The sequence below is a fragment of the Pimephales promelas genome, chromosome 15 (assembly GCF_988280905.1).
Source record: "Pimephales promelas chromosome 15, fPimPro1.hap1.1, whole genome shotgun sequence".
NCBI classification, from domain to species: Eukaryota; Metazoa; Chordata; class Actinopteri; order Cypriniformes; family Leuciscidae; genus Pimephales; species Pimephales promelas.
The window spans coordinates 10312522-10337579 of NC_142783.1; the positions used below are offsets into that span (position 1 = coordinate 10312522).

At 35.1% G+C, this 25058-nt stretch overlaps 2 protein-coding genes across 4 annotated transcripts; both read left to right on the forward strand.

Moving 5' to 3' along the window:
* The first annotated feature begins 213 nt into the window (after positions 1-213).
* Positions 214-8602, forward strand: fam167aa (family with sequence similarity 167 member Aa). 3 transcript variants are annotated; one of them, XM_039660962.2, is made up of 5 exons: positions 214-297; positions 447-482; positions 4204-4344; positions 4449-5118; positions 6809-8602. In XM_039660962.2, the coding sequence occupies exons 4-5, from the start codon at positions 4741-4743 to the stop codon at positions 7067-7069; spliced, it is 639 nt and encodes a 212-aa protein (XP_039516896.2). In that variant the 5' UTR covers positions 214-297; positions 447-482; positions 4204-4344; positions 4449-4740; the 3' UTR covers positions 7070-8602. The 3 variants fall into 3 exon arrangements, with proteins under 3 accessions (XP_039516896.2, XP_088976222.1, XP_088976223.1); XM_089120096.1 differs by lacking the exon at positions 447-482 and having other exon boundaries at positions 221-297; XM_089120097.1 differs by lacking the exons at positions 214-297; positions 447-482 and adding an exon at positions 3098-4096.
* A 283-nt stretch (positions 8603-8885) lies between these two features.
* Positions 8886-15700, forward strand: LOC120471121 (ras-related protein Rab-39A). Its single transcript, XM_039660858.2, has 2 exons — positions 8886-10813; positions 13820-15700. The coding sequence occupies exons 1-2, from the start codon at positions 10593-10595 to the stop codon at positions 14235-14237; spliced, it is 639 nt and encodes a 212-aa protein (XP_039516792.1). The 5' UTR covers positions 8886-10592; the 3' UTR covers positions 14238-15700.
* Positions 15701-25058: the final 9358 nt, after the last annotated feature.

Here is a 25058-nt window from a genome sequence, read left to right on the forward strand (position 1 = left end):
ACATTGGTTGTGTTTCAGGACGCAAAAACATAGGAACATTCATTTCTTGTCTGTATGGTATGGATGGACGCCCTGCGTTTGACGCACAAAACGTTCCTATGTGACGCGACGCTCTCAATGCAAGCGATGGAATCCCGACGCCGACCAATCATAGCGCTCGTATGCGCGACGCGTCTGTCTGAACTGACATCAGCATCCAGGTGACCAATGAAAGACCTCGTTTACGCGACGCGGCACGTTCGCGTTTATTTGCAGCAGATGGGGTTTGACTCACTCACTAAACGCGGTTTGGTGAAGGTAGGTTGTTATTCCAACATTTTTGTTCCTCATATCTCCATAATAACATAACTTGGGATCACTAGTGGTCTTTACGAGCGCTGTTATTGAAACGCAGTTCTAAATGTGTCTTTTTCTCTCCTCAATGTTTCATGTTATTGGATTTGTAGAAATGTCGTCACGGCTGCATTCGAGCTTTTCACCCTGTAAGTAAATGGGTTAAAGTTTTTTGAGAGATCTGTGTATGAATTAAGGGTGTTCTTTGAACTAAAGGGATCTTTCACGAGGTTTCTTCCTAAACTACACACATCAGGTGCAGGTTAGTTATTCTTTCCACCTGGTTTGAATCAAAGTGCCATAGAAACAGAGAGAGAAAGCCTTCCATTTTGTCACTGTCAAGTGCACTCTGTATTATTTGTATGTTGTTGTTGTTGTTTTTTAATGAAAAACATTGTTTAAAAAAAGTTATTTTATTATAATGAAATGTTATTTTTTTAAACAAATAATATTTACATCGCTCAATTATGATATTTAAAATATTTTTATAATTAAAATATTTTTCTCCCCATAATGCTACTGCCGTACTCTGAATTGATGTATATTTTTTATAAATTAAAAAAAAAAAAAAAATATATATATATATATATATATATATGTATATATTTAATAATTATGTAAAAAGTTAATTATTAAAATATTATAAAATAGTACTATTAAAAGTTATTTTTATATTTTAAATATTCAAATTTGCCCATAAAATAGTTAGTTAAAGGTGTTTTTGTTACACTGGATTTATACATTCATGTACTGAGTAATAATTTAGTTTGGTCATTTATAGTTATTACTATAGTAACATAGAACATATAACAATGACACTGTAAAATAAAGTGCTCCCAAATTAATAATTTATTTATTTTATAAATATATGTATTATACACACATAATATTTTAATATTTATCTATAATTTTTTTTTTTAAAATTTGGTATGAATTGTGAACTAGGCACTTTCGTTTTCATGAGATTCCCTCATCTGAGTGGTTTTGGCATCATGAAAAGTGTCAACACATACTTAGCATGTTCTCATTATACTCATTATACGGCAAAAACACAGATCTTCTTTTTGATGGACAGCATCCCGTTGCTCAGCGTAATAGTGACTTTTCTATGAACCAGGTCATCGGAAAAACACTGAGCAACGGGAAGCGTTTTGTGGCCATTCCATTTTCCACATTTAGTTAGCCAACTTTTTCACCAGTCGGACCTCCAAGCATCATGAATTCCTAATATAGTGAGTTCCATAAAGTCACACAGCTTTGTGAAAAGTCTGCACTATTAAAGGACCAGGACAGCCCGTGCACAATGTGATGCTATGAGATGATATGATAAAAGCTTAAGGGCCAGTTTTGGAGTTTGTTTGGTGAAGTGTGTGTGCTCTGGTTGATGACGAGAACTAGGATTGCTGAGAGACGGCGGGACTCGAGGGGTTCCCAGTTTAGCAGGCGTCAGCTGCTGTGTCCTAGTTCCATTGCTCAACCTCAACCACAGGAATATGGAGTCCAGCAGACTGGGACTGATATCATAAACAATCTGCTTATAGAGACATATATGTGAAGTATTAGATCTTTTATGATGTGTGATCATTAAAACTTCAGTCCCTCAATCTGGGACAAACCGTTCTGCTTGTCAAGAATTTCTAAAAGAATGCTAATGTAATTTGATCATTATTTGAAACCAATCCTAAAATGACCCTTAAGTGATACTGTCGCTAGAGGCACACTGAATGAAAATGGTGTTGGATTTACTTTTAAACAATTTTCACTCAGAAATTACTAGTACATTTTTTACAAATAATTTCAAAGAAATAGCAAGTAACATGAAATTTTGGAGTAGAAAAACTGGAACAATGTTTTCTTGTAAAATGACGGCAAAAATGATTTTTGAGTTTTGTCTTGTTACAAATATCGAAACATTCAACAAATCAAGATACATTTAGAAGAAAAATGACTTGAGATATCAAGGCTTGTTTTCTGTAAAAAGTATCACAATGAAGCGAGTTTATTCTTAAATCAAGAAAGAAGAAATATCTGAAAAATAAACTTAATTCAAAGGAAAAACAAGATTATTTAAGAAAACAAGACTTAAAAGGTCATTTTGCTTCTCAAGACAATTCTGTCTTCATTTCCTCACTCTCAAGTTGTTTCAAATCTCTATGATTACCAAACCAAACAGTTGATGGACTTCTATAGTATTTGTTTCCCCCCGTACTATGGAAGTCAATGGGGTCCATGGGGTCCTTAAAAATATATATTTTTTTACGTTCAACAGAAGAAAGAAACTCATAGAGGTTAGGAACAACTTAGGGGTAAGTAAATGATGACAGAATTTTAATATTTTGGTAAACTATCCCTTGATGAAGATGGAAAACAAGACAAAAACTTGACAAGACACTTTTATATATATATATATATATATATATATATATATATATATATATATATATATAGTTCAGATGGAAAAGTGCCATTTGAAATTTTCTTCTAGAATGATCATTTTTATCAAGCTTGTATATTTAAGTTGAGTAATTTAACTTAAATGACAAGTAATAAGTAATCTTCATTGCCATTTAAGTGAAATTACTGAACTTGAAATATACAAGCTTGATCAAAATTCTCATTCTAGAAGAAAATTTCAAATGACTCTTAGAGGCTTTTGCATCTCAACTCTTCACACACACACACACACACATATATATATATATACATAGACAAACACACACACACACACATATGTGTGTGTGTTTATGTTGGAATCTCCTGATCATAAAGAAGTAATTGCACAATATAATTGTTCAAATAACCTGTGCAAACAGCATAGACACAGTTTTCAACACATATACCCAATCAACAGATTCAACACATATGAAATGTTTTTGTGCAGTTTACAATGAATCGGTTCATCTATTTCTACAAAAAGCTGTTCATTCATGTTGCATCATATGATGGCAATTTGGGTTTCTTCTGTCTAGTGCATATAGAAAAAATTGCATGTTTGTTTCTAGAAGTGTAAAGAGCACCATAAAACTATTCTTGAGTAAAAGTACAGACCTTACAGAGAAATGTACTCCATTGCACATTACAAGTCACTAACTCCAATAAAAATTGAGTAAAAGTCAGAGTATCTGATTTTAACAGTGTTTTGCTTGATCTGAATGCAGGTTTAAAGATGCACTAGTCCTCAACACCAAAGAACCAAAGACATGTTTGCCAGTGGAAAACAAGAAACAGTTGATTTGCGAGGAGAGCGATCATGTGTTTATTTTTTAAGATCGGAATAAAACTGAACCTCAAAATTGCAATAAATCATCAAGGTTGACACAACAGCCTCTTAAACATCTACAAACTCTCAAGTGTTCAAAAAGGGCTTAAATTATTGAATATAATTTAAAAAGGTCTCTTCAGTATAACAAATAAATAAAATAATGTTAAGTACAATTAAAGTCAAAGTCTTCTTGCACTGCACATGCTGGTTTCGGCCTCATCTCACATATAACACACTTATAATAATGCACACACATTGGGTAAAACACACAAGATACAGTACCTTCAATGCCCTGAAGATGGCGATATCACTTCTTCTGTTGCAGAAATAAACTGCTGCAGAAAGTTAAGTGTCATGCGAAATGTGACCAGCTATTGCTTTAATCTTCAGAAATGTATTGGAGTAAAGAGAACTGATACTTATTCAAAAATGTCGTCAACTTAAGAGTACAAGTTGTGAATATTCCTGATACTCAGAAACTACAAAGCAGCCAAGAATATAGTTGAGTATCGTCACTGATTACATTTGCTCAAATACTTTACACAGCTGTTTGTTTCTAAGATATATCGACCCATTTCCTTTGTGTCTTTTTGCTTTCTCTGATCCAGGATTAGTGCTTGTCATTTCTCAAGTCAATGATGAGTCAAGAACAAAGCTACAAGGAAGTAGATATTACGAAAGAAGACTAACTAGTAAAACAAGTGTTCGTGAACTTGCTGATAATCTGTCCTCATTACAGAACTGCACAGGTATGTTTCTTTTACAAGACGATTTGTAGATTTTGTAGATACAATAGATTTCAGTATTCACTTTTTGCATGGTATGATGAATTTGTGTTTCTGTTATATTTCAGATCATAATCATAATTTCAAGAGTCTCAGGACTGAAACATCTGCAATTCTAGTTTGGAGAGCCTCTAGAAAGCTGCTAAAGAACATCAACGCCGTTTTTTTTTTTTAAACATATCGCCTTTAATAATAAATCATAACTAATGTGTGTTATGAAAGTATTTGCATTTTGGTGCATTCATGAAATCTGTGCATATTTTGGCTTTAAATCCGGGACAATTGCTGGAGCCATCCAGGTCTCTTGAACAATTTCCAACAGTGATGTTGGTCTGCCAACTTTTCCCACTTTTCCAGTGAATGATTTTTAGTGAAGAGGAAATGTCCCTAAAGCCAATGGCAGTGTCACATGCCGATAAGCCCTTAAAAAGCCCAGAAAGCCTTGCAGTGCAGGACGACCACCTCTCCAGTTTGAAGGCTTTGACTGAGAAGCTGAAGCTCGAGACCGGAAAGCCGTCTTCCCTGGACTGGAGAGCTCAGCTGGAGGAGATGCTCGCCCAGAGCCACAGAGTCTCGCAGACACCGGGTGACACGGACAAACACAAAACATCAGGTCCTCTTCAGCGGGCCAAGCCGTCACTGGAAGCTGGTGTGATCCATAAAGGGAGGCAACCATCAGGGAACAGACTGGGATTTGGAAGTATAGACCAAGCATTGGAGTGGCTCAAGAAAGATCTGGTGAGTTTTTCATCTTTGTTTCTGTTTAAATGAATTATAAACAGGTACATAAAACTGCTTTGTTGTATTTGTGGGGTGGAAAAAAACATATTAAACAATAAACTCATACATCAAATGCATAAAAGTGTCCGTATATAGTGTGCATTACCAGTCAAAAGTCTCTTCTGTTCACCGAGGTTACATATATTTGATCAAAACCAGTGGAACAGTAATATTGTGACATATTGTTAAAATTCAACAGAACTTGAATTTAAAAGAATATATATATAAATAAATATAATATTATATATTTAAAAAATTATATAATTTATTATTGATGGCAAAGCTGAATTTTCAGCATCATTACTCCAGTATTCAGTGTCACATGATCATTTAATAATCATTCCAATATGATTTGCTGCTGAAGAAACATTTGTTCTTATTATCATTAATGTTGAAACCAGTTGTGCTGTGGAAATTATACATTTTTTCAGGATTCTTTGATAAATAGAGTAAAAAAAAAGTTCAAAAGAACATAATTTGTAACATTATAAATGCCTTCACTGCCAGTTTTGATCAATTTAATGTCATTGCTGTAAAAAAGTTATATATTTATAATATACAGTATATAATAGACACAAGAATATTAAGCAGCACAATAAAAAAATGTTTCTTGAGCAGCAAATCAGCAATTCAAAGGGCATTTTTGATTTATACATATAAATCTGAAGCATTCTTTTTGATTTACCGTTTTCACAACTTTTAGTGCCATTGTGGTGTGTGATTAAAGGAGTTGTTTACTTTTAAATATACTTTTGCTGATAATTTACTCACCCCCATGTCATCCAAGATGTCCACGTCTTTCTTTCTACAGTCGAAAAGAAATTAAGGTTTTTGATGAAAACATTCCAGGATTTTCTCCATATAATGGACTTCATTGGGAACCAAATGGTTCAAAGTCCAAATGAGAGTTTCAGTGCAGCTTCAAAGGGCTTTAAACGACACCAGACGATGAATAAGGATCTTATCTAGGACCCTTCGAGTCATGACTCGAAAAAAGATTTGTTAATTTTGATGAACGAGTTCGAACAGGAGAGTCACGAACGCTCATCACAGAACAGAGCAAGGCGAGCATTTGTGCTTATAAAACTTAAACTTTGTTATTTATTTTTTAAGTGATCGATCGTTTCGCTAGATAAGACCCTTATTCATTGTCTGGTGTTGTTTAAAGCCCTTTGAACAGTTTGCACTGAAACTGTCTTTTGGACCTTGAACCGTTTGGTTCCCATTGAAGTCCATTACATGGAGAAAATCCTGGAATGTTTTCATCAAAAACCTTAATTTCTTTTCGACTGAAGAAAGAAAGACATGGACATCTTGGATGACATGGGGGTGAGTAAATTATCAGCAAAAGTTTTTTTAAAAGTGAACTACTCCTTTAATCAGTTCGGCAAGGGAATCACTGATTTATATACTTGTGTAGCCACCAACTGGTGTAAACAATGTAAAGATCAAAATACATCTGCTTTACAGCAGAAACAAACTTTGTTGCATTATTTCCTTTTATCTCTGTAAAGCTGCATTGAAACAATCTGTATTGTAAAAAGTACTAAATAAATAGTGACTTGACTTAAAGTGCCAGGGAAAGTTTTAACAGAGTTCCTCTAATGTGTATTCAAGCTTCAGTAACTGTTTACCTTCTTTATTGCAGGCAGAGATGCGTTTACAGGACCAGCAGCTCGCACGTCAGCTAATGCACCTGCGCACTGAGATTAACAACCAGAGAATCGTGCAGACGTGTTGCCAACATCGCAAGATGCTGAACGATGCCACGTTTGAGCTGGAGGAGCGAGACGATATGTCCGATTTATGTGACGCTCCCATGTCTCCTGGATTAGGCCTGTCCTCGACACTCAAGGTTATCGGGGTCACCAAGATGAACATCAACTCTCGGCGGTTCTCCCTGTGCTAACACCAGGGCACAGGGGACTGTCTTTTTATCTTAAAGGGGTCATGACATGGAATTGAGGTTCACTTTTATAACTAAATTTTTATGGCACAAAAACGTATGTGGAAAAATGACCTTTAAGGCTACTTTAAGGCTTTTCAGTAAATATTATGATTGGCTAACATCATTGCATAGTAAACAGTATGAACGCCCACTCGCTATTGCACATGAGTAAGTGTTTTGGAAACATTATCCATATAAAACCGTCATTTACAGACAACTTTAAGAACTGACGCACAAATCCATTATACTGTTACACATTAGTTTTCTTTCTCAACTGTTTACGTTCACATCTCATCAACTCGCTGTCGGAGAGAAAGAGACGCTGGTATTGCGTATCAATTCTGCTGAAAATGAGTATCGGAAGCATTTCAGATATTTCAGTATCGGTATGTATCTAAAAATCTATATTTTGACAACACTACATTGCCCTATTTTATTTTAGATGCTTTTATAAAAGGCTAAAATTAAGGATGCACCGATATGAAAATTTTGGCCGATACGATAACCGATAATTCTTTATATTTGAAAGCCGATAACCGATATATCGGCTGATAAACTTAAATCCAAATTTGTATCTAATTTTGAGAGCCTGATAACAAAAATAAAAGTCTCACAATTAAATCCATACTTTGCCCTACTTTATTTCAGATGCTTTTATAAAAGGCTAAAATTAGGGATGCGCCGATATGAAAGTTTTGGCTGATACCGATAATTCTTTATATTTGAAAGCCGATAACCGATATATCGGCTGATAAACTTAAATCCAAATTTTTATCTAATTTTGAGAGCCTGATAACAAAAATAAAAGTCTCACAATTAAATCCATACTTTGCCCTACTTTATTTCAGATGCTTTTATAAAAGGCTAAAATTAGGGATGCGCCGATATGAACATTTTGGCTGATACCGATAACCGATAATTCTTTATATTTGAAAGCCGATAACCAATATATCAGCTGATATTTATAAATCCAAATTTTTATCTAATTTTGAGAGCCTGATTACAAAAATAAAAGTCTCACAATTAAATCCATGTCCCTCACGCACAATTATAACGATGTTCTCATTATAGTGTTGTTGTATAGCTGATATGACAGATTTGCGCTGAACTTGTCTCAGCTGAAGGGAATAATACATTATTTATCGGCTTTAATATATCGGCCACATTTTCTTACCAGGCCGATAACAATAACATTAAAAATGAACACATATCGGCTGATACCAATATGCTGACCGATATATCGTGCATCCCTAGCTAAAATTGAAAAATGTGTATAAAATTTTACCCGCCAAAGTGGCTATTAGTGACTGCGCTACACGCCACTGCTGAAATCCACCCGCGATTAGCGAGTTGGCGGGTGTTGATGTCAAGCCCTGCATATATTCCTCTGACGCAATCTGTTACGCCATTAAAAATAAAGCAATTACTTGTTCCTGACTCTTGTATCCTTCTTAAAGGGTTAGTTCACCCAAAAATGAAAATTAAGTCATTAATTACTCACCCCCATGCTGTACCAACCCCGTAAGACCTTCGTTCGTCTTCGGAACACAAATGAAGATATTTTTGATTAAATTTGAGAGCTGTATAACTACCACATTGGCTCCTAAGGGACTGCCTCTTGACGGCCCAGAAAGTCAATAAGGAAAATGTTTAAATATCCCAAGTGACTACCGTGGCTCAACTATAAGTTTATCAAGCGACGCGAATACTTTTTGTGCGAAAAAACAAACAAAAATAACGAGTTTATTCGACTATTCCTTTTCTTCCTTGTAGGCCAGAAACGAGACTTCCTTATAGATTTCCACGACGCATGCGCGAGAACTGAACTGATCAGTAGTGTAAGGAGATCGCAATTCTCGCGCATGCGTTGTGGAAATCTAAGGAAGTCTCGTTTCTGGCCTACAAGGAAGAAAAGGAATAGTCGAATAAACTCGTTATTTTTGTTTGTTTTTTCGCACAAAAAGTATTCTCGTCGCTTGATAAACATATAGTTGAGCCACGGTAGTCACTTGGGATATATAAACATTTTCTTCATTGACTTTCTGGGCCGTCAAGAGGCAGTCCCTTAGGAGCCAATGTGGTAGTTATACAGCTCTCAAATTTAATCAAAAATATCTTTATTTGTGTTCCGAAGACGAACGAAGGTCTTACGGGGTTGGTACAGCATGGGGGTGAGTAATTAATGACTTAATTTTCATTTTTGGGTGAACTAACCCTTTAAGAATGACAAATGAGCGGTTTAAACACGACTCGTCAAAGTGAATGTTCCTCTACGCTGCAATTCACTCTTCCATTTGCCCTGTTGTCGGCAGACTCAAGCATGTGGAGTTCGTCAGAAAGTAAAAGGACATCTGTATACTGTATCCAGTGTAGACAGCGTCAGTGATTATAATGGTTTCTATTTGCTTTTGATGCGACTCGGTGCTCGAATCCAGTGGAGGCAAGTGTCATGACTGAACGGCAGTTAATACCAACGGTGTGATGATTCACCCGAGATGGCCGGCATGCACAAAGCTGCATTCAACTATTTAACTGTAGCAAATGGGCAAATACCGATCTATCTGGGGTCCCGAAAATGAGCTTCTCGTTCAACTTGTCTCAGTCAGACTCAGCATTTAGCACTCAGCATCAAGTCGCTCTTCTTTTGCATAAAGTTAAATAGATCTGAACTTTGTAGCGTCAAATATTTGTTGATGTTTTTGCTCTGGATGCAGGCATATGTAAATATATTTTTGTATGTAATGAGGAGAAAATTTAAGCTATTAAAGTTGCAGGATGTTTTAATGGTGAACAGATCTCTTATTTGTCAAAAGATCATCGCAAATTAGATTTTCCATGTTATGGCACCTTTATTAGGATAAAGGTATTTTCAAAAAATGTCTGACGTTGTGCTTTTATTGCCTTACAGCCAACAAGAAAAATATTGATTTCAACTTGACTTTAAAAACATCTTAATCATGTGTATAGTCAATGTAATTTGTATTTCATATTATGATGTACTTTTGGGGCAAAAAGTAGATTTTAAATCTACAAAACAGAAAAAAAAAAATCATCAATTTAGTGAGTTTAAGCTTAAAACAAGAAAAAAAATATAATAAAAAAAAATAAACTCAATTCAAAGGGAAAACAAGATTTTTTTTTTTCAGAAAGCAAGACTTAATATCATGTCAGTTTTCTTTCCAAATAAAGATTTCTTGATTTAAGAATGTTTAGCAAGAAAATCTTTTTTGCCATGTACATATCAAATTCTCTCACTGATATTCTGTATCTTATTGTGCAACAGAGTGAGATTTCAGTTTGTAATGCCACATGTTCACAGGACACTATTGTTGTGAAATAGGTGTGTAATTGTTATTCTTCAAACCTCTCCCTCTTTGTGCTTTTTAACCTGTTTGCTCAGTCACCACAGGGTAAGGCATATAGTGAAGACTTAAGCTGAGTTTTAGCATTAGTTCTAACACGCATTGTAACAAAACCATCCACAATGCAGGAAACTACATCGTGGAACTTCAGATTTGGGATAGTCATTCTTGGAGACTCGGCTGTAGGGAAATCTTCTCTCCTGCATCGCTTCACTGAAGGAACATTTGATGAATCTTCTCAGTCTCCTCTAGGAATTGATTTTAAGGTGCATAACATGAACTTCGATCCTAATGTTGTGGTCAAACTCCTTCTGTGGGACACTGCGGGCCAGGAAAGATTTAGGTGAGTTTTTGTCAACTAAACGTACCCGATATTATACAGGAATAGTTTCAACTGATGGTACTCTGTGCTTTTTGTTCTTATTCTGCTCACTAATTCAATTTTCTTTTTTTCATGACATGTTTCAAGTTTATGCGAAACCTCTTTCCTAACAAACTAGGAAACCAGATCAAATCATTAAAGGGAAACAGAATTTAACTAAATCAAAACACACTGTACATAACCATGAACCTGGCAGGTATTTCTCATGAATGTCAGGTTGGGCAAGTTGTGTCACAATTTTAATATGTTGTCAATATATTTTATAATAAACTTTTCTATTGGCCACAATTAGTTTAATACTTTTGTTTCCTTTCAGTGCTTCCTTAAATAAAAACCAATGTATATGCTACATTCATTGATTCAGTTTATTTATAAGTTATTGGCTCTCTCTGTGGAATACTTGATTCTGATTGGTCAATTGCACCATCCAGTGGTATGTTATTCCCAGAAGTCAGCAGTGCTGTACATTTGCTCACTGTAAACCCGAATAAGTTGGAAAAGCTTAAAAAAAACTAAGTTGCCTAAATTTAAAAATTCCAAGTTTAAGTATAATACTCAAACATTTCAAGTTAAGAACAAGTAAAATGAATGAGTACACTATTACATACATCTAACTTCATATTTTCATGTAACCTCAATGACTACGTTTACATGCAGCCAATAACCCGTTCAAAACCGGGATATTAGCAATAACCCGGTTGCGAGCGGCCATGTAAACACCGGCAATAACCTGAATATTGCTCATATCCCGGATTTTAAATACCTGGGGTAACCCTTTTCTAACCCGATTTTTTGGTCATGTAAACGTGTATCGGCATATCCCCATTATGATAGTGATTTGTGTACTGCGCAGTATACCAGAAGTAAACATGGCGAGACACAGCACAGCATGCAGTGCAGCAAAATAAAGCATTTTTCTCTCAAACCAAGCACCACTTGTCACCATGATGGTAACTATCCTAAAACCAACATTAACAGAAATTCTTCTAGAGTACCATAACAAAATATCAATAAAATCTCCCACTTAACACTATTCTTGCACAAAAAAAACAAACATTATATTACACATTACATTAATTTTAGCATTTACTCCTCCTTTCGAGCATCATGGGCAAAGCATGCTGGGAAATAGAAATCAGTTAAACTTAAAGGATTAGTTCACTTTTGAAAAAACTTTTGCTGATAATTTACTCACCCCCATGTCATCCAAGATGTTAAGGTTTTTGATGAAAACATTTCAGGATTTTTCTCCATATAATGGATTTCAATGGGAACCAGACGGTCCAAGGTCCAAACGACAGTTAATAACAGTTTCAGATGCAGCTTCAAATGTCTTTAAACGACACCAGACGATGAATAAGGGTCTTATCATGCGAAACGATCGGTTATTTCAAAACTTATTCCAAAAATGTAATTTTTTTAAGGACAAATGCTAGCCTTGCTCTATTCTGTGAGGCGCGTTTGTAACTTCACGTAATATGTAATTACGTTCAAAAGGTCACGGGCGACGTAGCCGGAAGTACAGAATCAAAATCGTCCGACATCGTTGTTTTACCTTTTTATTCCTTTTTTGTAAACGGCGTTTGAGATAGTTTGCACGTTCAACCTATGCGTTCAACTTGTAAACACTCTGACTCAGTACTTCTGGCTACGTCGCCTGTGACCTTTTGAACGTAATTACGTATTACGTGACGTTACAAACGCGCCTCACAGAATATAGCAAGGCTAGCATTTGTCCTTAGAAAAGTTACATTTTTGGAATAAGTTTTGAAATAACCGATCGCTTCGCATGATAAGACCCTTATTTATCGTCTGGTGTCATTTAAAGACGTTTGAAGCTGCATCTGAAACTGTTATTAACTGTCGCTTGGACCTTGGACTGTCTGGTTCCCATGTAAGTCCATTATATGGAGAAAAATCCTGGAATGTTTTCATCAAAAACCTTAATTTCTTTTCGACTGAGGAAAGAAAGACATGGACATCTTGGATGACATGGGTTATCAGCAAAAGTTTTTTCAAAAGTGAACTAATCCTTTAAGTTCATCAAATTAAAATAAATAATTTCATAAAACTCGAAACAATTGAACAGTTCAGTTTACTTAAATATGTCAGTTTTCTGTGAAAAGGAAAGTGCTAAATACTCATAAAAGTTAATTTGACTGAACTAATTAAGTTTGTTCAACTCAAACAAATTAATTATTGAGTTATTTTGAGAATAAACCCCCTTCAGGCTGATGCATGGCCTCATCACCCTGTCAGGGGTTTATTCTGAGATAACAACCGGCTGGATGTACATTATACCTTACTTATATTATATTTTATTCTTTCTGCAGCTGCCACTGTAACATGTCTGTCATTATATTTTTATCAGAGCAAAAAATTCGCCTTTTTAGGGCCCCCTTAAACGTCGGTAGATGAGGTTATGGGATCCTAACTCTACCCCATACCTAAACCTAACCCTAAACCTAACCCGTCACCTAACTGACGTTAAAGGTAAAGCGTCAGTTGTATGACGGCCCGGGATTGCCATCTACCGACGTTTAAGGGGGCCCTAAAAAGGCGAATGTTGACGTATGGTCAAAATATGTCCCAAAACGTCAGTTATATGACTTTTTGGGATGAGACTGTGTTACGTTGCCAACATTTTTTGGTTTCAAAAAAAAGTTTCAATAAATGGTTTCATTAAAAAAATATATAACTATTATTCAGGTTAGGCTTTACATGGTTAAATTATCTATATCTTTTTTTTTTTTTTCAACAAATAACTGAAAAAGTTCAATAGTTTGTTGTAGTGAAGAATTTAAAGTGTGTCGATGTGGAAACTGAACTATAAAAAAAATAAACACGCGTACCGAAAAATATTTCCTTGGGGTCAAGTGAACTACTAAGTGTCTTCTGTACATTTTAAGAGTTGCTCAGCTGAAAAAACTAAACAACATAAATGACTTATGTCATTGTTTGCTGCAGGTCCATCTGTAAGTCGTACATGAGGAATTCTGTGGGCTGCATTCTGATGTTCGACGTCTCACAGCGACAGACGTTTGATCGTGTTTGCAGCTGGCATCAGGAAGTCCTGGACTATGTGAAACCAAACCCCATGTTATTCTTGCTTGTGGGTCATAAGTGTGACCTGGCCGTGGGACGACAGGTCAGGAAGAGTGAAGGAGAAGCGCTGGCTAAAAAACTCAACATGGTGGCTTATCTTGAAGTGTCTACAAAGGAGAATATTAACGTCAGCGAATCGTTTGAGACCTTGGCCAGGGGTATATATCAACTCTTCCTGAAAGGAAAAATACCCACCCGAGATGACTGGCACGGGTTAGTCGTTGGGGCCCCCATTAAAAAAGAGACACCTGAGACAAAAAAACCTGCCTGCTGCAACTGAGGATGAATTTAGTGCGTTTAAGACTCAACTGAACTGAAGTATATTAATTAAAAAGATGTTTGTTTGTTTTTTTTTAAAGTATTTAACATTGATATTAAAATAACACCGAACTGCCCAAAGGGCCCATATGGGGAATACAGTTTTAATTGTCTCCTTTTTTCCAGAAATATCGAAACATGCTGAAATCAAGATACATTTACTACAGAAGCAAAATGGCATAAGACTTTTTTCTTTTCTTTTTTTAGATATTTTTCTTGTTTTAAGCCTTAAACATTTTAATATATTTTTTTCCAGAAAACAATACTTTATATTTTGCTTAAAGGGATAGTTCACCAAATGAAAATTAGCCCATGATTTACTCACCCTGAAGCCAAGGTGTATATGACATACTTCTTTCGAATACAATCGGAGTTATATTAAAAAATGTCCTGGCTCTTCCAAGCTTTAAAAAGTGATTCAATGGGTGTATTTTTTTTGGAAGTCCATCAAAGCGCATCCATCCATTATAAAAGTGCTCCACACGGCTCTGGCGGGTTAATAACGATGCGTTCGTAAGGAAAAAATCCATATTTAAAATTTTATCGACTAAAATAACTAGCTTCCGGCAGACGACGATACGCAAGTCGACGCCAAAAGAGTAACCCTTGCTGACTTCAAGCACTTTTATCAAGGATGGATGCACTTTGATGGACTCCCCAAAAAATAGACCCATGGACTCCCATTATAAAGTTTGGAAGAGCCAGGACATTTTTTTTATATAGGCCTATAACTCCGATGTTTTATGGGCTAATTTTCATTTTTGGGTGAACAATCCCTTTAAGCACTACAAAATATTTGCAATAAATCAAATTGCTAAACAGAAACTCTTTTTCTCTAAACTCTTTTTTTTTTTTTTTTGCAGTGATATAAATGTAGCAATGTGCTGATATGCATTCACATGCAAAAAGAGTATTTATTTACATTTAAGTCTTAAGGAACGACAGGAAAAAAACATGAAAAGCAAAATGAAAACTGTTCTTGGTGCAAAAAAAGCATAGTGAAAAATACATAGTGAATAAAATACAATTCTAAAAATATGATTTGAGCCCTTTAAGTTTCCATGAATAAATCACGAGGCTCTTTCTCTGTGCATGTGTGTGTGTGTGTGTGTGTGTGGTTCAGTTTGTGATTTTGAAAGAGGAAATGACAATTACAAACCTCTTCAGAGGAACGAAAACTGACTCCAGTCAGATTTTTATAATATTGTGGTTTGACAAAACAGCATCAGGTGCAGACGTTATCATGAGTTTTCAGCTTTCATTTGCACAGGGGAAAGCATGCTCATAAAACCCTGCACATTTATATCAAATGCATATGTTAATACTTTGTATACTGATGATGGCTTTTCACAAATACTGTTTTCATAGAAAAAGGTCTCAAATAATATAGCACCATATATGGACGTCATGATAAGCATCTTTAAATTGTACACAAAAAATTTTAACATTTGTAAAATTGTAAAAAAAATATTTTCATGATTTTTTTAATCACAACATTTCTTCTTTTTCAAATCAACTTCGATAATTTATGTGGTTCAGATAACATAATATTTTGAGTTTCTGCTGATTACGATCTCCATTGTATTAACATTTTTTTTATTTCAATAAACTTAAAATATTAAGTACAAAAAATATTTTTTTTACAGTGTAATAGTTTAATTTCGTACAGAATGATTTATCTTTTCACATTAAGCAAAATAACAATGACAAATTTGCTTGAATAGCTATTATTATTATTATTGAGGTCAAATCGGTGTGAGCAAATGAATTGCATTCCCGCTTTAAAACGAGCGTTCGTAAATATTCCAAATAAAAGTTGCGCTCATGCGGCCCCTATATAAGCAAACAATGTCATGTCATAAATAATACGAAACCAGTAGGAAACACAGCAATGGCGATGATTAGCTTCTCTTCCATTTTCTCTGAGCTAATGTTTTGGTAGGAACGAAAGTTTACATTCATGTTTCTCTAGAATCAGCCAGCGTGAAGGACGTCTATATTCCGATTGGTTGCTGGCGTTTTGCTGTTGCTTACTGCTGAACCGCGTCACAGCTCATTACCATAAAGTTGAGCTTCTTTCAACTTTCTGATTGACGCTCAAAATGCTCAAAACGCCATTTGAGCTCCTTGCAGCTGAGAAAAGCCAGCTTCCATTGAAAATGAATGACTTTGGCCGCTTTGGAAATGAGCTCTGTTACACATCTGCATATGTTAATTTATCTGTTCAATAAAATAACATACTCACCTGTTGAGAAATAAAAACACCTCCATCTTCAGGTCACTTTTACAACAACTTTTACTTTTTTTATGCGCTTTATGAATATTCTGTGACGCGCAAGCAGCACCGGGGACAGTGTGTCTGTTTGTGTGTCTGTTAGTAAGAGTGAGCGTTCATGAGCGGGCATGTGACTTACACACATAACCTGATTTATACGAGGTTGAACTAGCCGTGTGACAGAGCGGGCTTAAGATGGACACAAGCGTGAGTTCGTGGGCGAATTTAATAATGCGAAGCGTATATAAGTCCATATATGGAGTATATATGGACTTATATAGCATAAGTCCATATATATATATATATATATATATATATACACATGGAGTCTGTATATAAGGCGCGCCGGATTATAAGGCGCACTGTCGTTTTTTGAGAAAATTAAAGGCTTTTAAAGGCACACTATGCACTCTCTGGTTTTTTTGTAAAACAGTGACCTCTAGAGCCGCTGTGGTGTACTTGCACTGTCGTAAATAACCGTTATTCCCCTGTTACTGCATATACTGTCAAGTGCTAGACTGCTTTTTAATAATAAAGTTGCCTATCGCGTTTGCTGGCTTATAGCGTTTTTACATGATTTCTGCAAAATCAGAAGTAAATAGCCTATAGTGTATAGGCTACTGTATAATTTCATTCATGTTTTTTGATTGTAATGTTAAAATTACAAAATGTCAGATGACATCAATCAAGTTAAATGTACGTCGCATTATTTCATAACATTGGACGTTATGATTTAGACATGATTACAATTTATCATAATAGCAAATTGTGTTCAATTATTTACAACCTCTAGGCTTATATATGTCCTAATAATTATGTGAGATATTGACTATGTCCTCATGGTAATCGCAAGAATCAACATCAACAGCGTCAAGATTTGATTGATTCATAATCAACACAATTTGAAGTTACAGTCGGGAAGTGTACTGTTAGTCAGATAAACTTGATATAACAGTAACTTACACACGTCATAAGAAATCCGAACCAGACACAGGACTAAAGATACGTGATAAATACACATCACAACACCTGAGTTCAGCTGGCAAACTAGCTCTTGTGGCAAGCTCGGCAATAAAACATAACGGAAAAAACAACAAGACTAAGAGAAACGACTGTTTTTAGGAAGTCTAGCTGCTTAAAGCTCTGGTAATCGAAAGCTATAGACATGTGAGAATTATTGAACTGGTCTTATTATCAACAACGGATGAATGAACAGCACCGTAAAAAATTACATACCACAAGCCAGTGCAGCAACATACAATATAGAAACAACTAGTATACAAATACAAACAAGTTTATAAATAAGAGATTTACTTACAAGTCCATCAACAAGATCGCCAGGTCAGCATCGCAGTTACAATCCAGTGCAGCTTTTAAGCTCGCGCCAACGAGTGAAAGCCCGACCGAGTGGACTCTTGTCCGGTTTCTAGCACGGTCCGATTCTCTTTCCCTTTTTCGAAAGTAGCTTCATACAGTATGATGTTGTTGATGCGTGTGACGTCGTTGCCGTAAACCATTTCGTGATTCTCACGCGCTGTGTCAGGGGCGCCACTCTCAAACTTGCATGGCTGGTTTTTCCGGCGGCGTCCCCCCCAAGCTTTCCTACCAGGATGATTCGCCCTACTATGACTTTGTTAACCACCAAAACGACTTTGAAGCTGTTATATTAAGGTACAGATCTTGCATAGAGTGCCTTTAAGTGCGCCTTATAGTGCGGAAAATACGGTATATGCTATTCTCTAATGTTAATCTACCCCCATCTAGCGGTGAAAAGGTATATGACCATCCATTGAATATTAGTTTCTGTTCCTCTCAATTCTGATTTCATTTTAACTCATACGGTGGCATATGTAGTCCAAGATTAACATGGCTTCCAGCTCGACCTCGTCCATGTAACTCAACTCAAACGTAAACGCGAAAGGCGAAGCTTGAATTAACGGGTATGTCCCTCTTGTAATGTCCCTCTAATGTACTTTCAAGACTTTTAACATTAGAAACCCTTACCCGTATGTATTTTCAAATTATACATTCACGAGAATACTTTATTACTTGAAGAAAGTAACTATACATTAATGAGCACATATATTTTTGAAAGAACTAAGTGTTTTTAGCTAAGAATAAACTAAAAGAGTTACACAGTGTAGCTTTAAGACAGACGATGGAAAAAGGATTGATGATGTACTGACTCCTGTGTTCAAGTAATAAACTTTAATTGTTTAGAAATCATAAAAAAGCAACTAAGCAAGTAGAAAAAATAATAGTTTCAGTCACATTTTATTGTATTAAAATGACAAAGATACAAAATTTAAGCATCTGTCCATGTGTACATTTGTATCTTGTTCATCAGTGGAATCTGTACAATACATATAAGATTTGTATCATTTTCTTAACAAAACTTTAGATGTTGCATAACATTTTAAACAACAGAACAGAGATTTGAACTCAATGGCATGTCTCTAAAAAAAAAAAAAAAGAAAAAAGAAAAAACAATGCTTGAAAATCTGGCACATTCCCTTAATCCATAAACACGGTGTAAAAAATAAATATCTGTACATCTCACTGCGGGACACATTTGCCCTCTGAGACAACTGTATACTCTATTTTATGTGAGTTACAAAATAAAACATGAACTACATGCTGTTATTTACCCTGATCTGCCTTGTACACACAATGAACACGGTGTGTATCGGCCAGCTGATGTTAGTCCATTAAAATACAGTTTGAGGTTAAGACTGAGATCTAGGAATATTGCAAAACAAAACAATAAGTTCTCTATCAACTATTTCAGTATCATAAGACCTACGTCAAATCGAAAACAATAAAATTACATCAATTTTTGCTGGTGATTATTGAAGAGCAGCCATGAAACCAGATACTTTCACCATATGAAACGACGAGGAGTGGAGAAAACTGAAAATAATTCACAATCTGACATGATAAACAAAACAATAAATCATTGAAATTACAGACCAACACCTGATAACAAAAAAGAAAGGATAACAAAGCGATATATATATATATACCCGAATCTTCATAATACCCTTTTATGCTGTATAATCATCAACTATGGCAACCCATGCAAAATTACACAGACAAATTCTTTTTTCTAATATCCTTTTTGGGCTTCTCTCTCTTTTTTTTTTGAAATATAAAATCGTAAAAGCTACTGAAACAGACGATTTTTCATATCAAAGATACAGCCAAATAAGATATCTAAAGTGTAATATACCTTTTCGGATTCCGTACGTTTAGACGACACGTCACAAAATTAAAAAATAAACTCATACCTAGAGTCTTGAATCCATTTTAACATTCGAATAAACGCAATGACATTAATACAATCCATAGATCCAATCAAAAATAAACTATAATCAGCTTGACAAGTAAAAAACAGCCTTTTCTCTAAAAACATAAACTACAAAACTTTTCAAACACATATTTTAGAATAAAAACCCTGACCAGACAACTAATTTCTAAACTACCTTTCAAGTAAGAATGTTCTTACAAACACATTTATGGGTAAATACAATCACCCCTCACTGACAAATCAGATGTGGTCAAATGTCTTCTGTACGTACACATACTTTTGCTTGGGGTCGCCCTGCACAGCTTTGTTAATACATGGTTTAAAAATATATATATATTAAAAAAATGTCTCATATTTGGTCTCACAAAAGTGATAAACTGTTTGTCCTTAGAAGGTATTTATAATTTCAGTGGTGACAAATTGATTAACAAACTGGAAATCACATTATGAACAAACCAAACCAACTACATCACATTTTCGAGGAATGTTCCATGTTCAAAACAAGTTGAAGTCCTACTGACAACATCAGAAACTGATCAGAAAATTAACTGAATTCACAATAAAAAATCATGTGTACAGTAATGCACTTAGAATGGACGTCAATGAGATGAGACATTGCACTGAATAAATTACACGTGGTTTGGAAAGCACAAGACTACCTGAGTTAACAAGACTATGTCTGAGAAAACTGCTTACTAATCTTGTCTGTGCATATACGTTTATTTTAATGCGAACATTTACTTTTGTCTCTCAATTGATTGTTTATATCTGACAATTCTGACTTTATAACTCGCAATTAAGTCCAAATCTGCGGGAAAAATACAGCTTTTTTCCCCTCAGAATTGCATGATATAAACTTGCATTTGCATTACTTTGTTACTTTTTATAGAAAGTAATACGTTACGTTCAGTGTTCATTTTTCTCACCTGGAATTGTTTGCTTGTTTTTTAATAACAAAAAAAGTTGGCAAATATTAAGGGCCTTTCACACCAAAAGTTAAATGAATAATCATTTGCAACGCAAATTCAAATCCGTGTTGTTTTCGATTAAGCCCCTCCTTCCGAAATACGAAAGTGCTGTGATTGGATAGTTGGCCCAGTGTGTTGTGATAGGAAGCACTTAAGCGGGAAATGTCCCGTCCCTTCATAACCGCGAGCTCTAGTCAGATGTAAATATTAAAGATGGCGTCTAGTGTTATCACTAGAATTTCTAACTTCGATACGATACCTTAAAAAAAAAATATCGATATTCGATACAGTTTTCGATACCACAGAGAAAAAAACTGCCACAATATTAAGGAGCATTTTTTTAAAGCTAAATATAACAAGTTTAGAACATGACAATCGAGGTATATTTTACATGAACAAAAATGTCCCGAGTTCTATTTGTTATTGGACCAGAGCTAACATGATCCGTTGTATTTTTATTACCTACTGTTATCAAAGATTAAAATAGTATACTGCAACAAAAAAGCACTTAACAGTATCAAATTGGAGGATAGAGTGTCAGTAATGTATAATAATAGGATTAAACATTCAATTTTCAGTTAAAGGCATGTCATTACTGAATTCAGAGATGCCATTTTAGTTTAATATCTGTGTAATCAAATTGATGATAATCGCTAATGAAATCAAATGACAGAATTCAACAGTATTTTTTGTTAAAGTTTAAAATAAAGTTAAATAGGCACAAGTTAATTTACATTTACACATGCTTGCTCGCGTGTGTTTTTTATGCGTGTCCGCGCTACTCTCCGACATGCCGATCGCGGTTTTCTTTATTAATCAACCAAAGCCGATCGCAGGGACACCACACTCGCCATCTTTCCATTCACTTTACTTTTGCTATCTAACCAGAGCGAATGAGACGAGTGCGTCACGTGTGGTGTTTGTCAACGCGCCTTTGGAGAGAAGTGAAAGTAACCGCACGGCTAGTATCGATACTTCGGGAAATTATTATTGGTACCGTTCAGATATTTCAGTATCGATATTTATCGAAATATCGATATTTTTGACAACACTAATGCCGTCAAACCAATTTCAAACTATTTCGATCCCGATTCAGACCCTGACAATGTTAACGAAAAAGAGGATTGTGCTGAACGGATTTAATGCACGGATTTCACTGGACATTTCAGAGTGGCATGTTTGCTTTTTTTTTTTTTTTTACCATTAATCGATCACAAAATCATGGATAATTTTCCAAAGGAGCGTTGAATAGTCTTACTAAAGTAAACATGGTAGTTAGCAGGCTAGCGGAGGAAAAGCTTTGCCCGTCAATTACACAACTACATTAAGCTTATAATTAAAACTGTTAAAACACAACTACAAATAATGGGCTCTATGCACGGCGGTATTTCCGGTGAAGCATTAGGGATGCTCGATAACTTCCGCCGATCATAGAGTCCAATGCAATACCGAGAATTTATATTGAATTTTATACTCCATGGTTATACTAATGAAACGTTAGTCACAAAAACAGATAAAACAGACACCCCTCGTTGTGTTTATGCTTCTTTTAAAAATTATATTAAATAAACATAACTATATATAAAATTACATCTAAACGTATGTACGTTTCGTTTCAAAGACGGGAGGACAGTAAATATTGAAGACTCTGCCATAATCCCGTTTTCTCCGGTTTTCCTCCGCTTTAATCTACACAACCGGAAATGGACGAGCATCCTTACGTCAAATGCGGAACTTATGCGTGCATATAGCCCATAAGACATATTTACAAGTTGTGATCCATAAACAACAGATAGTCCCGACAAAATGGGAATGGCTACGTCTTTGTGCGTATAGCCTGCCTTGTGCTGGACTCGCTTCAGGAAGCTGTTCTCTGTAAAATGTGCAGCGCACAGACAATCGTTGAGGTTATACTGTAATGTTCATGAACAGCGTTAAAAATAAATTGTTACCTCTCTAAGTTTGTCAGTCAAAGGACAAACTCTTCTTCTTCTCTAAAACAGCCCAACATAGCCTCAACCCCTTTGTATGTGTAACTGGGGGCGGGGTTTATGTAAATTTTAGGGTTTGTGATGTCACCAACCCGGGAATTAGCTCATTGTAGTCCTTACCAGCCGTTTGTTGTAGCTCTTAAAAAGCTATTTCTGTAAAATTTCGTAACTTTGCAGATGTTATTTATGCTCAAACATTAACATTATAGCAGGTTTGTATAATATTCTGAGTTTGCCTTCCACTGTTTATTCATTTTGAGCAATACTGAATCTGTTTTTGTGTAAGTGCGATGAATACATGCCTGCTCACATTAAGAACTACAATAACCATCATGTTCACACAAAGCCTCTGCACCTTACTTACGATTCCTATCAACATGGTGGCAGAAGAAGTGTCAGTGGATAAATGTGGAAATAAAGTAACTCATCTGAAAAAGTAACTCCGATATTTTGCTGTAAATTAAAAGTAATTTGTTACTTTACTCGAAAAAAGTAATCTGATGACGTACTGTAACTTTTTGACTGATTTTAAAGTCTCCAGAATGTCTTGCGCCATTGACATCCATTGTAAATGCATTTTCATTTTTACAAACTGAAATGAGTTTCAATCATTTTCTTTAACTGACAACATACCACACTTCCTCTCCATAGAGCTTAAATCGTTTTGAACATATTTCTCTCTTAACAAGTTTAAATGCAAAATAAATATGCTACAAGAAACGGATGCAAATTTATCAAGTGGCATTCCCTGCATGTGTCAACAGCCGGGAGATTAGATGTGCTTCACTTTCAATACAGACCGATTGATTAACACACAAAACATTCAATTTCACATTCCACAAGGATGCAAACAGCAAAACCTAGGATTCATTAATACATACAACAGAGATGTCTTTAACACACCACACTTTTGACAACAGAACAGACAATTCAGACTCCTTTCTTGGAACGACTACACTGTCCGAGTTACACGTGTTGCATGAAACAAAAGTCTTATATATTACATTGTGATGCATGTTGAGATTTTACTGAGTGAAAACAATAATCCACGTCTTACCAAAGAACCTGAATAATTGTTTGAGGCCATAAGAGAGCTAAAACACTTTATATTCAATATCCAAACATAACCTGTAGTTCTGCTCGACGTTATTTAGATATTACAAACACAATTTATTATTTATGCAAGTCCCAATATAATTCAAAGGCTACCATGAAATCGCAATGCTCATGCACTACAGTATATCACACTTCTGTTTGTTGAGGGCAATCAACAATTTAAATAAATAAATAAATAAACATACATTCATCATGACAAATTTCAACACATCTATATGTTGGCGGATGAACTCAACATGCTGTATTTACTAATCTATAGCAGGAACCTGCCATTATTGTGCTGTTCTTCTGTCCCATCAATTTCTATTCTAACTTTTAAGCAAGTGAATCAGTTTTATGACAAACATAATATTCAGTTTATCATCTTCATTATATACTTGGAATTACTTTGAGATGTACAGTACATAACTAAAAGTTTATCATGAACAAGATATTCCGAATGTACAAATTTGCCTCATAAGAAATGTTCAGTATTGGTAAAATATATTGCACTGTGCTATATATATATATATATATATATATATATATATATACTATATTGTATAACAAGTTTTTTATACTTTACGTGAATAAATCATACTGTGTGGAATAAAAACAAAAGTGACATTCTTTCTCAAAGCAACTTCACTCTTTGTACTGTTTGGATACCAAAGAATACGTTCTTGTGTTTGACATGACTAGTAGAAAAGCATTTCCACAGGTGAATTCATCACCACATCACCACAACAAGTGTAATATTTCTCATCTGACACTTTGGTTTGTCATCAGATGTGACAACTGAGGTCTTTATAACACTACAGGAGGAGTTTCATATCTGGATCAATGTTCAAACGTATACTGAAGCTGAGTACTGTATATACCGAACAGCTTAGCTTGCTTTGCATTCTACATTGAATAGTTCCACAAAAAGGAAAACAATATATGTTAGTTTGCTAGTAACTATAAAGCTGAACTAATCTAATAAAAATGGATTAAATAAGAACTACACTGTAGCTTTTACTCATAAAAACTTGTAAGAACCTTTTCAAAATGCACTATAATTGTCCAACATATTGTGTTAATGTCTAAAGAAAATGAAAATAATCATAAACCAGAAATCTCCCATTTCCATTCCATGGCATAACAA